The sequence below is a fragment of the Etheostoma spectabile genome, chromosome 20 (genome assembly GCF_008692095.1).
Source record: "Etheostoma spectabile isolate EspeVRDwgs_2016 chromosome 20, UIUC_Espe_1.0, whole genome shotgun sequence".
Taxonomy (NCBI): Eukaryota; Metazoa; Chordata; class Actinopteri; order Perciformes; family Percidae; genus Etheostoma; species Etheostoma spectabile.
The window spans coordinates 3,059,012-3,073,873 of NC_045752.1; the positions used below are offsets into that span (position 1 = coordinate 3,059,012).

At 39.0% G+C, this 14,862-nt stretch overlaps 1 protein-coding gene across 4 annotated transcripts in view; it reads left to right on the forward strand.

Annotated features, from left to right (window-relative positions):
* The window catches only part of sptb (spectrin, beta, erythrocytic), a 53,627-nt gene that overhangs the window by 32,464 nt on the left and 6,301 nt on the right, over positions 1-14,862 (forward strand). For all 4 annotated transcript variants that reach the window (XM_032500688.1, XM_032500687.1, XM_032500689.1 and 1 more), the window contains 15 exons: positions 230-320; positions 753-899; positions 1,235-1,501; positions 1,965-2,189; positions 2,838-2,927; positions 3,493-3,783; positions 4,096-4,226; positions 4,451-4,655; positions 5,518-5,741; positions 6,005-6,155; positions 6,824-7,068; positions 7,683-7,821; positions 8,183-8,267; positions 9,944-10,140; positions 11,112-11,194. In XM_032500688.1, coding sequence (XP_032356579.1) covers positions 230-320; positions 753-899; positions 1,235-1,501; positions 1,965-2,189; positions 2,838-2,927; positions 3,493-3,783; positions 4,096-4,226; positions 4,451-4,655; positions 5,518-5,741; positions 6,005-6,155; positions 6,824-7,068; positions 7,683-7,821; positions 8,183-8,267; positions 9,944-10,140; positions 11,112-11,194 — 2,571 coding nt within the window. The remainder of the gene's footprint in view (positions 1-229; positions 321-752; positions 900-1,234; positions 1,502-1,964; positions 2,190-2,837; positions 2,928-3,492; positions 3,784-4,095; positions 4,227-4,450; positions 4,656-5,517; positions 5,742-6,004; positions 6,156-6,823; positions 7,069-7,682; positions 7,822-8,182; positions 8,268-9,943; positions 10,141-11,111; positions 11,195-14,862) is intronic.

Below are 14,862 nucleotides of genomic sequence, written 5' to 3' on the forward strand. Positions count from 1 at the left end.
CCACAATTCAACTCGGTAGACAGGCGCCCGCAATAATGGATATTGATCTTTGAGTTTTTCTTCACAGTGTAGCAGAGAAACCGATGACTGTTTTGGGGTTACTGTGTCAGCTGTGTGGAGGAGGAGCTCATGATCAGTGATTCACCTTCTCTTGGTTGTTATATTAAAATGTATACTGTATTTCTAATGTATTTTTGTTGCCTTCGTTATTTTTGTGTTTGGCCTCCAGGCATAACAAGAATAAGAGAAGAGCCCAGGAAGTGTCAGAAAAGCTCAGAGACAACCGCGACCTGCAGCACTTCCTGCAAAATACTCAGGATGTGAGTTCACCGTCAGTTTACTGTTTATGTAATCGCTGAGTAACATCAATTATTACACTAATTATTAGCTTAATTATTCCTTACTGAGACTTGACACCACTGTGTTGATTATTGTATACAATTTGTCGAACACACACTGTGTTGTTTATAATAACACAGTGGTACTTGATGAGACTTTGTAATATCTGAGACTTATATCTTCCCTATTTGGGATAGGGGTCCCATTTGGCTAATTGGTAAATGCTCTGTTTGGAAAAGATAAAGAAGTAAATCCTGCTCAAAGAAAGTCACCCCTGCACACATTTAAAATGCTGACGTTTCCATGACTTTCACAAGTTTTTTAACCATACGTGCTTGAATCTTAGTTGTTAATTTGGATCTTTTTTGTGTGTCGATAATCCCTGATACTCACTCTCCTTTTCCATGCTTCAGCTGACTGTGTGGATCAACGAGAAAATGCTCACAGCTCAGGACACGTCGTACGATGAGGCCAGGAACCTCCACAGCAAATGGCTGAAACATCAGGCCTTCATGGCTGAGCTGGCTTCCAACAAGGACTGGCTCAGCAAAGTAGACCTGGTTAGTAACACTGTGTATGAGAGAGGGATGTCGATATAAAAATACTTTTTTCTGACTTGTTTGGCATATATCAGGAGATACCTGAACAATTAGGGACACAGGGTAACTTGGAAAATGTATTTTTATTTTGTTTTACCATGCCTTTGCATTGGTAAAGCATTAAGTATAGACTTAAACAAATGATGCAGCTGTAAATCTTAACAACATTTTATTGACACTTTTATTGACTTATTTCTGCTCCATTAGCAGCTTCAGGTAAAACTTCAGGTGATATTTTTTTTCTCAGTGGAACATTTTTGTAACATCGTCGTTGCTTTGTGTTTTTGTGCATGCAGGAGGGTCAGGAACTCATGGAGTCTAAGCCTGAGTTTGAGCCCATCGTGAAGGAGCGTCTGGCCAAACTCCACGAGCTTTGGGACAAGCTGGAGTCCACAACACAGGAGAAAGCCCGGCTGCTGTTTGATGCCAACCGCTCAGAGCTTTTCGAACAGAGCATAACTGATATGAAGAAGTGGCTTGGGGGGCTGCAGCAGCAGCTAGAGAGCGGAGACGAGGACGTCAAAGACTTGACCAAAGCCAACATCCTGCTCAAGAAGCATCAGGTCTGTGTTTCTGTTGCATTTACTGTATGTACTTGAGATTTGTGTGCTTAGTGTGTCTGAAATGCGCTTCTTAAATCATGTGTAGTTAAATCTCACCATGGGAGTGAATACATTATACAAAGTAGTTTTAGCTTTAGCTTATGTGCTTTCTGAGGATTAACTTTGAAGGAATGAGCACCTGTGTCGGATCTGTATTTATGTTTACTGTTAGTATCTGAACCCAACAAACCAGAGTCGTATATATGTTAATGTGAAAAAAAGAATTATATTTCTTGGAAAGAACTAGAACACGGCTACAACCAGAAGTCTTCTAAATTATTTTACATTCAGTGTTGCATTGGTAAAAGCTTCATGACATGACTGGTAACATAAACTGCAAGACAAAGTAACTTTTGAGGAGTTTACCCGCCACTACATTCTGATTAGGCTCTTGAAAGGCCTATAATCATATCGCCCTAACCAGATGACAGAGAACCAGGTGCGTGACCGGGCACGGGAGCTGGAGGAGCTCCAGGAGGCCACCAGGAAGCACGGCGGAGGCAGGGAGGATCAGCCGGAGCTGGAGGCCGAGCAGCAGGCCTTGCAGAGGGACTTCCAGCAGCTCCTCACGCCGCTGGCCCAGCGCAAGGGCAAGCTGGAGGCCGCCAAGGCTGTCCATCAGTTCTACAGAGACCTGGCCGATGAGCTTGTAAGCATGGATCCAATTTTAGAGCAAAATGAAACCGTTGAAACTCCCTGTGCAAATGATTGATAGCACAAAATTTGAGTAAGGATGATAGATTATTTTAAAGGAGCTGGATTAATGTTGGCTTTTGAACGACAGCATGATAACACGTTTTGGGAAATATTGCAGCCTTAACTTCAGAGGGAAGTTTCCCCCCACAAAAAATAATAACTTATTAACTTGCAATTTACGTTTTCAATTATAGTATGTACACTTAGTATGCAAGACAGTTAGACCACCAGCTCTCTCCATGAAATTGACACGGCAGGTGAGTCTGGGTAAAAAGCTTTGATCCCTTTTTGGTTTCACTGCCTAAATCCACTTTAATCAGATGGAGGAGACAGCTCAAAGAGCGAGTTTTACTGTTGGAGATGTTGAAAACATTTTATAATATATAAGGGGTAAAATTCAGTATAAGAAACATGGTCTTAACATCTTTTCTACTTTATGTACATCTGAGATCTGAAAATCTGTTCCTCAACAGAAACTATTTTCTCTTTTCATTGTCATGATCTTTTTCTTTTTCTTCTTCTTCTTCTTCTTCTTCTTCTTCTTCTTCTTCTTCTTCTTCTTCTTCTTCTTCTTCTTCTTCTTCTTCTTCCCCTCTCTCAGCTCTGGATTGAGGAGAGGATGCCCCTGGCAATGTCACAAGAGCATGGCAACAATCTTCAAACTGTGCAAATGCTGCTGAAGAAGAACCAGGTGAGGGGCTTGTCTGAAGGAAAAGAGTTGTCAGCAACTTGTCAATTCTTACAAGTTACCAACAACTCTTCAAATCCTCTGACATTATTGTCTTGATTAATTGTTCTTATAAAGGTCTAGAAAATGTCATGACTAGAGATGACTTTTGTGAGATAATTTTGTCCTATCAACAGTTCAAAACCCCAAAAGATTTTAAATTATATATGACAAAGAAAGGCAGAAAATCCTTTTATTTAAGAAGCTTGAACAAGAGATGTCTGGCAATATTTCACTGTTTTTGCTTGGCGATTATTTCTCTGTCAATTGTTGTGTAGTGTGCAGTAAACTCATTTTCAAAAGCCAGTCAACATAGAATCCACTGCTTGTACTGTAAAGGCAAAGAAAACAATGTATCCTTGAATACATTAAGTCTGTTTTGTTTCTTTATATATAGCATAAAAGTATGAACAATTGATTGGTGTGAAAAAAAGCAGTTCCAGAGGTAGTTTACAGCCACATGGACAACATCATATCTTCTCTAGTGCGTTGCCTTACACTTTACACTGTCTTCTTCTCTGTCCATCAGACGTTGCAGAGGGAGATCGTGGGCCACCAGCCTCGCATTGATGAAGTGCTAGAGCGAGGAAGGAGGATGGGGGCAGCCGCCAGCGCAGAGGGCCGACCGGAGGCGGAGCGGATCACGGACCAGCTGAAGGAGTTGGAGGAGGCGTGGGCCCGGCTGAAGGACGAGATGGCCAAGCGCAGGGAGAGGCTGAGTGGCTCCAGCTTGGCCCAGCATTACTACAACGACGCGGACGAGGCCGAAGCTTGGATAGGGGAGCAGGAGCTCTACATGATCGCGGATGAAAAGGCCAAGGTGAGGAGCAAAGCACAAGACAGACAAAGAATTAATCAGGAAAGTGACTACAGATGTCGGAAACAGACATAATTATCTAAATCAAAACATAGCGTGTCATGTTACACAAATAATAAGTGGAACTGCAGATATTAACATGATTACAGAGTTTTCTTCAATTAAGTTGACACACTTTTTTATAAGTGGCACCCCCTATTAAGAGCTCATTTGGAGTATTTTGTTTTGCTTTGATGTGTAGTCTTCTCTTCATTTTTTCCGCATAATTTCATAGCTGTTTTTCTTTTGCCTCCTCCTTCTCTTTCATCTATTCAGGATGAGCAGAGTGCCTTGCTGATGCTGAAGCGCCACATGATCCTTAAGCAAGCCGTGGATGACTATGGTGACTCCATTCAGAGGCTGGCTGACCGTGCCCAAAACATGTTTGCTGAGGACCATCCTGATGGGTTTGTGCTTTGATCAGTTGAAAAAAATTGCATCTGAGGAAGCTTATTCACTCATCTTGTCCCAGTCAGTTGTGGTTAAGGGCAACAAAAGCACAAGTGTGATAATTCCTGTATCCTAATCACACGCCTCATCTAGAGCAAACTTAAATCCAATCTCTTGGCCATTTTCTCTGTCCTCCCTGGATCTCGTTTCCTTCCATCCTCTCCCTTAACTTTGCCTGCAGTGAGGAGATCATCAGGCGACAGGGCCAGGTGGATAAGCAGTACGCAGGGCTGAAGGAGCTGGCGGAGGACCGCAGGAAGAAGCTGGACCACACCTACCACCACTTCCTGCTGAGCCGAGAGGTGGAGGACCTGGAACACTGGATCGCAGAGAGAGATGTGGTGGCCTCCTCTCAGGAGATGGGCCAGGACCTGGACCACGTCACGGTATTATTCACAAAAACTGAGGAAACGTTATAGCACATACAGAGAAACCAAGTGTGACACTGGCCAGATCATTAAATTCTCTAGGACTTACTTTGCAACAATAGGCAAAAAAGTTGAGAGCTCATATTTCATCAAAATCAGCTTTTTATCATCTCAAAAATATAACAAAAGTGTGACCATTTCTCACCCTGAGCGACGCTGGGAGATGAATGCTTCTATATCAAGCAAACTTTTATCTATTTATTATTTTATCTCTTTTTATTAAATTTTATTTCCATTCATCATTTTTATTTCTTGTTTGCATTAGTCTCAAACTGTTTTACTGTTTCCATTTGTCTTAGTGTCAGCTGTGTAAAGCACTTTGAGTTGCATTGTGAAATGTGCTATGCTAATAACATTTGATTGATATAGTAGTTTATGTAGTGTGTTTAAATACACATTTAACTGCGTGTGGCAGTTTTTTATGTTGCAACCCATTTTATCTCATTTTGGAGTTTTAGATAAGACAGTCCTGCTTAGTGACTAGAATTTCTACAATAAAGGGAAAAAAATAAGTGTCTCATACACAAGAGAAAAGCAAGAAGATGGTTTTCCTATTTTATTATATCATATTTTGCTTTTATGCTTTCGCAGCTTTTGGTGCAAAGGGATCACAGACCATCTGTTTTGATTAACATGATGTAGGATTTCTTGGTTGGTTATACAAGTCAAGTTTTCTTCTGCTGCCATATGGGCTCCCAGCTTGCACATTGTCCTGTGCAGCGTTTAAACAAAATGCAATGACCTAATGCCATACAAAAAAAATTAATACAAATAATTTTGCATGTCATTTTTCAAAAACACATCTGTCTTGTCCCTTAAGCTTCTGAGGGATAAGTTCCGCGAGTTTGCGCGGGAGACGGGGATGGTGGGTCAGGAGCGAGTGGACATGGTCAACGAGACGATAGACGAGCTGATCGAAGCCGGCCACACCGAGGCAGCCGCCATGGCAGAGTGGAAGGACACCATCAATGAGAGCTGGGCCGACCTGCTGGAGCTCATCGACACTCGCGCTCAGCTCCTCACTACATCTTATGAACTGCTCAAGTAAGGAAAACAGTACTGATGCACCAGACCACGAGCCGAAAGACGGCCTGTAAATTTGGAATCATGCCATTAAGATTTTATGTCTAATCCTGCAATCTAACATAAACTGTTCAAACAAATGAGAATGGTACTAGTATCAGGAGCAATTGATGATATAAAAAACAGAAAAACACCTGGATACAATAACACTGTCAACTTGAACATGATAACTTTATGTTGATTATATTAGGTACAAGGATACATGTGATCCCTTTCGTTTTAAGGTACTTTGACGATGGGAAGGAGCTAGTGGTTCAGATCCACGAAAAGCAGAAAGAGCTGCCCGAAGATGTGGGAGAGGACTTTAGCAAAGCTGAGTCCTTCCACAGAATGCATGCCGCCTTTGAGAGAGACATCACCGCTCTAGGAAAACAGGTACAACACAGGGGATCGGCCCTTTTACACAGCAGGCAGCAGCCAAGAGGCAACCTTTGATGATTCATATCTAGAGGGAGGAGATGGTGCTGCAATATTTGGGCAACTGTGAAAGTTTTTTTTTCAAAGGGTATGAAGCCATAAATGGTGGTCCAACGGGGGGATTTTTACATTGGTTTCAGCCTCTTAATCCCATTGCTCAGGGATGAACAACCAATTGATAACGTGTAGGTAAATTAAGATGTAGCAATCAATACTTTTATTTTAACAATTTGTGAAAATAATATATGTAATTTGAAATCTCCAAACTCTGCCATTTCCCCCAGCTTTACCCTTCAAATAGCTTTAAGCAACACCTGTGAAGGTTGAATATTGCACCACGATTGTCTCCAAATTTAGTTGTGATGTCACAGTGCTGTTCATATGTACACGTCTTAAACTTAGATTTATGGTGAGCACAAAGAAACCCCCCCCCCCCCCCCCCCCCCAGGAGATGAATGTGAAAACTGCCTTTTGGTGTCAAACTCAGCACATACATCAACTCTGCACAGTGAAGGCCAAACATCCATTTAAAGTAACAGACATCAAACACATTTTTAAATGGAGGGAGACTTTTATTTTTATTTTTATTACTTCTATGATTCGACTTCTGATTCTACTTCCTCCAGGTTCAACAGTTCCAGGACACGGCTTCACGGCTTCATGCCCAGTACGCAGGGGGCCAAGCGGAGTCCATCCAGGCCACAGAGCGAGAGGTGGTGGAAGCGTGGAAGGGCCTGCTGGACGCCTGCGACGGTCGCAGGGCGCAACTGGTGGACACAGCTGAGAAGTTCCGCTTTTTCACCATGGTGCGAGACCTGATGGCCTGGATGGAGAGCATCATCCAGCAAATAGAGACTCAGGAGAAACCCAGGTGAGCACAGCCCGGACAAGGAGTTCACAGTTGGAAACAGGAACCTGCTGAGAACCAGCTTTAAACTGAGTCAGGCCCGTTTATGTTGTAATGTGATGTTTAAACTTTCCTGTAGAATAAATATGAATGAATGAATGAAATCAATTGCTGCTAATTCCTAACACCAAGGGGATGCACCTGACATTGGATTCAGACATTAATAATCATGTGGGGAAAGATGAATAAAAAAGCCTATATTTCTGTATGTATACATACATGTTTTTATTTACTTTTTTGATGATGGGTGGAAACAGAAAAATTGTGTTTACTGAGTAATAAGATTAAAAAAAAAATCATTAATAAAACTAAAATGTCAAATTATCAACATTGATTTCTGCCATTTCCAAAGGCTAAAAGATAAAAGATTAAAAGATTTACATTTTGAGCTTCAATATATTATCTCTTCATCTTACTAGCAGAATTTATAAAGTACAACTGCAGTATTTATGTACTAGCTATAGACACTGCAAACGTGCCAGAGGCCGGTCAGTACTGCTGCAGTTCCAGTCCCTACCAATAGAGGTAGATAAACATCATTTATCCCTGTTCACTAAGTAGCCTTCCCTTTGCGTTAGGGATGTCTCATCCGTGGAGCTCCTGCAGAAGTACCACCAGGGGATCCGCTCAGAGATCGAGGCCAGGGGAGCAAAATTCACTGACTGCATAGACCTCGGCAAAGCCCTGCTGACACGCAAGCACCGAGACTCTGCTGAGGTAAGGCTTCGGCAGCAAAGACGGCCTCTTTTCATCCTCAGCTGGTCCTCAAATTGCTGCTTTCATTAGATTTAATTACTTTTCTGGGAGTGATTGTTCTTGTCTGGCACAATGGAACCAATTGGATTGCCACGAAAGAAAAATTTCCACTCATCTTACACTCATCAGGGAGACTATAAAGCAAATACTAATTAGAAATGGAATAGCCAAAAGAATTTAAATGAGCCATTGACCCCGGCCTGATTTTAATGTGCGGTTAATTACTTCACAATACTAATTCTTAGAGGATAATAGCCAGCCTTGGGGCTGAGTTGTTTAATAATGCTGATATGTAACTGCGACTTATAACTGCTTGTGTCAGATCAAAGAGAAGCTGGTGCAGCTATTGGAGAAAAGGAAGGAGATGATGTTCAAGTGGGACGACAGATGGGACTGGCTCAGACTCTGTGAGTAAAATAATCTCCATCCTAAAAACAAATGCTGTGCATACATTATTCCTTTTCAAATCTATACCTGCCCAAGGTCAAATGACTAACTGATGTGAATATATGTACAAACCTTTGCACATGAAAGTGCACTGTGGCTTTTGTTCCTCATAACACTCAGAATCCAGTAAGCATCTGTTGTTGCAGTCTGATACAGCGCCTTCTCTAACACTGGGTGATCCCTTCAACTATACTTTGGAATTATATATTCACTTTTAAATGTTTCCAATAAGAGTCTCTGTTTTATAAACCTCCATAAACAGCGTGTATGATCACGATAAAATGCTGCAAGATATTTATACGAGATAGACAATATGTATTATTTCTAAAAATTGCCTTACTTACTAAAATGTTCTCTTAAATCTTAAAACTTAAAATGTTGACACTTTTTAAAACATGTCCTCAGTTTAAAAAAAATGCTCTCAACTATAAAAACATTTCCCACTTTTAAAAAATGTTTTTACCCTTTATACTTTAAAATCCCAAATCCGAGACACATAAGTTATTATGGTCAAAACGCATGCATCATAAAGTTGTGAATAAGTGTTAATAATTCCAGGTGAATTGGCAAGGGTTTTAATACCAGCTTCATATGTTAAGAATTCATCAAGAGTAAAACCCAAATATTTATACTGTGATGTATACTCTGGTGATACAGTCCCAAAAGTGAGTCTTCCTGCTTCTATGGATACCTCTTTTCCTGAAATTGATGATTTGTGTTTTACTGTGATTTATTAATAATCTCTATCTGTAGCACCAGTTCTTCTAACAGATTTAACATAAGTCATCTTCTGATTCAGCTAGAAAAGCAATATCATCCACCCACAACAAAATACCCAAAGGAATTTAGATGTAAACCTAAATTAGATTCCTTAATTCCCAAGAGTCAAGTCATTTACATGAACTGTGAACAAAGTGGGAGAAAGAACGTCACCTTGTTTAACACCATTAGGAGTATGAAACCAACCAATATGTAGATTATTTCCTTTTATACAGAGCGACTATATAAGCATTATAATGCTTTATATAACCTGCCATCTATTCTGGCTTCTATGAGTTTTAGGGGAAGTAAACCTCTCGGAATCCAATCAAAAGCCTTTTTAAAATCAACAAAACAAAAAAAGTAGATTTACTTTCTGTAATTCTCGATCTGACAATAGTCCAGATTGAGTGGATATGGTCAATGCAGCTTCTCATCAACTAACAGATTTACAGTTTCTAAATATTTAGTCAGCCTGAAATTCAAATCACTAGAATATAATTTGTACACTGTACTGAGAAGGCTGATTCCCCTATAATTGAGAGGTACTCTAGGGTCATCCTTAGATGATTTTTGGACCTGTTTAATGATGGATTTATACCATGTAGAGGGAACAATACTATGTTTGAAACAAAATTTTAAGAAACGGAAAAGCACAAACAAAAGTGATGATGACTTTAACACTTTATTAGGAATTCCCTCTACACCAACAGCTTTCCTCAGTTTGGACCTACAGTTCTCCTTTCCTCCAATATAATATCTTGATTCAAAAAGCCATTCAATGAGAACCCATCTCATCAAATAATTGCCAACATTATACAATGGTATTACTGTACGATAAAAACTACCGTAATGACTTTGTGTTTGTTTTCTTCAGTGCTGGAGGTGTGTCAGTTTGCTCGGGACGCCTCGGTGGCGGAGGCTTGGCTGATCGCTCAGGAGCCCTACGTGTCCAGTAAAGACCTGGGCCAAACCGTGGACGAGGTTGAGAAACTCCTTAAGAGGCACGAGGCCTTCGAGAAATCCACCGCCACTTGGGAAGAGCGCTTTTCTGCACTGGAGCGTCTCACTACGGTATGGACTGAAAAACAGGGAAATCACAAAGGAAAAATGTACAAATTTAATCAAAAAATATTTAGTTAATGTGGGCTGAAGATGATGACAGTAATGCGTCATATAATTTGACTTAATTAATTAATAATAATAATAATTTTATTTATAAAGCACTTTTGAAGCAAAGTGCTTTCCAGATTAAAAGATTTACAGAATATGAATTGACAATCAGAAACCCAGGTAAGCCCCCCTTCCTTCCATGACATACAAGAATTAGAACAAGCAACACTTCATAAAACAGTGAAAGTGCAAGATAAATGTCAATAACAGAAACATGTAAGGACATGCATCTAAAACACTAAAATGATAATACAAATCAAGCATAATTCAAATACATGAGGAGATTAAATTCAAATAAAACCATAAAGTAGCAAAAAGATGCCAGAATGGAAGAAAAGACATAGCTAAGTGTAGCCCATCCTGTAAAAATAGGTTTTAAGGAGGTGTTTTAAAGCTGCAGTGGGGTCAGCTGGTTTCACACTGAGAGCGTGGCTGTTCCAAAGCCGAGCGTCCGTAATCAAAAACGCAGTCTGTTGGTGGAATAGCTAAACGATTTTGAGAGCTGATCGCAAGGGGGTTGCTGGGCTATAAGGCATTAAAAGCTCTTTAATGTAATCTGAAGCCAGACCATGGGTGTCGTCGTATGTTATTAATACATTTTTGAAATGTATTCTAAACTTAATGGGCAACTAGTTTAGTGATGATTGGAGTGAAATGACAGAACCTCCGAGACTTAGTTAATAATCTGGCTGCTGAGTTCTGGATAAGTTGCAATTGTGAGCCTGAGTGGGTGTTTGAATAGGTAATAAGAGAGTTACAGTAGTCCAGGCATGATGATATAAAAGCGTGTATGCTTTTTTTTCTGTGTCATTGAGAATGAGCAAGTAAGAAAAGCAACTAGGGATTGATTCCAGTTTAATACTGTGTTGCAGCTGGAGTTGTTGGAACTGAGGAATCAGCAACAGGAGATGGAGCAGTTCATCAAAGAAGAGCAACGATCAGATAAAGACAGCAGGTAAACACACTCACACATACCATGTTGACATATGTTCTATACTGTACATAAGGGGCTTCTTAAAGTTTTGATTACTGAGTGCCAATTTAGGGAGCACATGATTTAGGGTCATACAGGAAAAGTGGAGACAGAAAACTAAAAATATACATTCATGTCAATTTCACATTAAACTGCAGAGTTTTGAGGTTGACTACACTGGGTTAATGGGACAAATATGACGAAAATAGATGTCAGGTCACATAGCTAATTGCCAAGAGAATGATTGGAAGGCAGAAGTTTGAGTGTTCAAATACTATGTTTTTCAGTATGTTTTGAGGTCCGATATACTAAAAGAAAGAGACAAAATACTGAAATAATAAACTTGTCAGTAAGGGAAGTAAGCTTAGTGTGATAAGAGAATGATTGGAAGACAGAAAGTTGTGTCTTCAAAGCCTTTATGTTTTGAGGTTCAATATTGTAAATGAAAGAGACGAATATGCCAAAATCATAAACTCTTCTGTCAGATTGGATAGTTTAGAGTACTAAGAGAATGATTTGAAGACAAAAGGTGGAGTGTTTTGATCTTACATGTTTCTTTAAGTTTTGAGGTTGAATACATTATGTTAAAGAGACAAATATGAGTAATAAACAGTAAAGTTTAAGGTCTAACAGTAAAAGAAAAGAAGTTAAATACGCTCTAAAACACTTGTCAGATTGGGTAGCTCAGTGTAATAGAACGCTGGTTTTAAGAACAAAATGGCTGTGACTTTTTTATCACGAATGAATTTTGAAAAAGTGATAAAAAACTGATAATATAGTGTGTTGAAAGAAAGGATAAAAGTAGGGTGCCCAGGTATAAAGTTTTACTCCTCAACGCAGCGAGGCAAGGTTCGGCTCTGACCTGCGGCTCTTTGTTGCATGTCGTTTATTTCTTCAGCTGTCTTGTCGAAATTTAGGCCAAAAATAATCAAAAGAAATAAGAAATGATAAAAAGTAAGAGTATAGTAGGTCAAAAAAGGCATAGTATAGCATGTAAAAAAAGTCATAGAATAGTATTTAAATACAGTGAAAAAAGTCATAGTATATCATGCTGAAAAAAATTATAGTATAGTATGTAGAAAAAAGAGAAAGAAGTGGTAGTATTGTCTGTCGAAAAAGTCATACTATACCATGTTGAAAAGAGTCATAAAAAGTCATGCTACAGTATGTCTAAAAACTCATAGTATTGAAAGTGGTAAAAAAATCATATTATATAATGTCTAACATCATAGTCATAGTATGTCTAAAAAAAGAGGAAAAAAAGTAGTAGTATGGTATGCTAAAAAAGTGGTTAAAAAAGTCATGGTATAGCATGTCCAAAAAAGTGATTAAAAAGTCATAGTATAGTATGTCGAAAAAGTAATAAAAAAGTAATCGTATTGTATGCTAAAAACAAGTGATAAAAGTGTAGTGTAGTATGGTGAAAAAAGTAATTGTATAGTAAGTGATAAAAAGTGATTAAAAAGTCATAGTATAGTTTGTCGAAAAAAGTGATAAAAAAGTAATAACATAGCAAATTGAAAAGAGTCATAAAAAGTCATACAATAGTATGTCTAAAAAGTCATAATATTCTAAGTGTAAAAATGTGGTAAAAAAGTCATAGTATAGTATGTCGAAAAAAGTGATAAAAAGTCATAGTATAGTATGTTGAAAAAATGATAAAGTAATAGTATAGTATGTCAAAAAAAGTGATAAAAATGTCATAGTATAGTATGTCAAAAAAAGTTATAGTATAGTATGTTGAAAAAAGTCATAGTATAGTATTTCCAAAAAAAGTGATAAAAAGTCATAGTATAGCATGTCCAAAGAAGTAGAAAAAAGTCATAGTATAGTATGTTGAATAAAGAGATTAAAAAAAGTCATAGTATAGTATGTTGAAAAAAGTGATAAAAGTCAGGAAATAGTAAGTCAAAAAAGTGATAAAAATGTCATAGTATAGTGTGTCAATAAAAGTGATAAAACATTCATAGTATAGTATGTCAAAAAAAGTGACAAAAAAGTCATAGTATAGTATGTCAAAAATAGTAATAGAATAGTATGTCGAAAAAAGTGGTGAAAATTCACAATATAGTATGTCAAAAGAAGGGATTAAAAGTCATAGTATAGTATGTCAAAAAAGTCATAGTACAGTGCCTTGCAAAAGTATTCAGCCCCCTTGAACTTTTCAACCTTTTGACACATTTCAGGCTTCAAACACAAAGATATAAAAAAAATTTTTTTTTGTGAAGAATCACCAGTGGAACGAAATATATTGGATATTTTAAACTTTTTTAGCAAATAAAAAACTGAAAAGTGGTGCGTGCAAAATGATTGGGCCCCCTTGCGTTAATGCTTTGTAGAGCCACCTTTTGCTGTGATTCCAGCTGCAAGTCCTTGGGTATGTCCTATCAGTTTTGCACATCGAGAGACTGAAATTCTTGCCCATTCTTCCTTGCAAAACAGCTGGAGCTCAGTGAGGTTGGATGGAGCGGTTTGTGAACAGCAGTTTTCAGTTCTTTCCACAGATTCTCGTTGTGATTCAGGTCTGGCCTTTGACTTGGCCATTCTAACACCTGGATACGTTTATTTGTGAACCATTCCTTTGTAGATTTTGCTGTATGTTTGGGATCATTGTCTTGTTGGAAGATAAACTCCGTCCCAGTTTCAGGTCTTTTGCAGACTCAAACAGGTTTTCATCCAGAATGGTCCTGTATTTGGCTGCATCATCTTCCCCTCAATTTGAACCATCTTCCCTGTCCCTGCTGAAGAAAAGCAGGCCCAAACCCTGATCTGCCACCACCATGTTTGACAGTGGGGATGGTGTGTTGAGGGTGATAGCTGTGTTTTGCTTACGCCAAACTATCGTTTTGCATTGTGGCCAAAAAGTTTGATTTTGGTTTCATCTGACCAGAGCACCTTCTTCCACATGTTTGGTGTGTCTCCCAGGTGGCTTGTGGCAAACTTTAGACGAGACTTTTTATGGATGTCTTTGAGAAATGGCTTTCTTCTTGCCACTCTTCCATGAAGGCCAGATTTGTGCAGTGTACGACTGATTGTTGTCCTATGGACAGACTCTCCCACCTCAGCTGTAGTTCTCTGCAGTTCATCCAGAGTGATCATGGGCCTCTTCTCCTTGTCTGAGCTGAAAGTTTACAGGGACGGCCAGGTCTTGGTAGATTTTCAGTGGTTGATAATCCTTCCATTTCTAAATGTCGCTTGCACAGTGCTACTTGGATTTTTACAGCTTGGGAAATCTTTTTGTATCCAAGTCCTGCTTTAAACTTCCCCAACAGTATTCCAACCTGCCTGTGTGTTCCTTGGTCTTCATGATGCTCTCTGCGCTTTCACAGAACCCTGACTATCACAGGCAGGTCATTTATACAGAGACTTATCACACACAGGTGGATTCTATTTAGCACCATCAGTCATTTAGGACAACATTGGATCATTCAGAATCCATTGCTGAACTTCTGGAGTGAGTTTGCTGCACTGAAAGTAAAGGGGCCCAATCATTTTGCACCACCACTTTTCAGTTTTTTATTTGCTAAAAAAGTTTAAATATCCCCAATAGATTTCATTCAACTTCACAATTGTGTCCCACTTGTTGGTGATTCTTCACAAAAAAATAAAAATGTTGTATCTTTATGTTTGAAGCCTGAAATGTGTCAAAA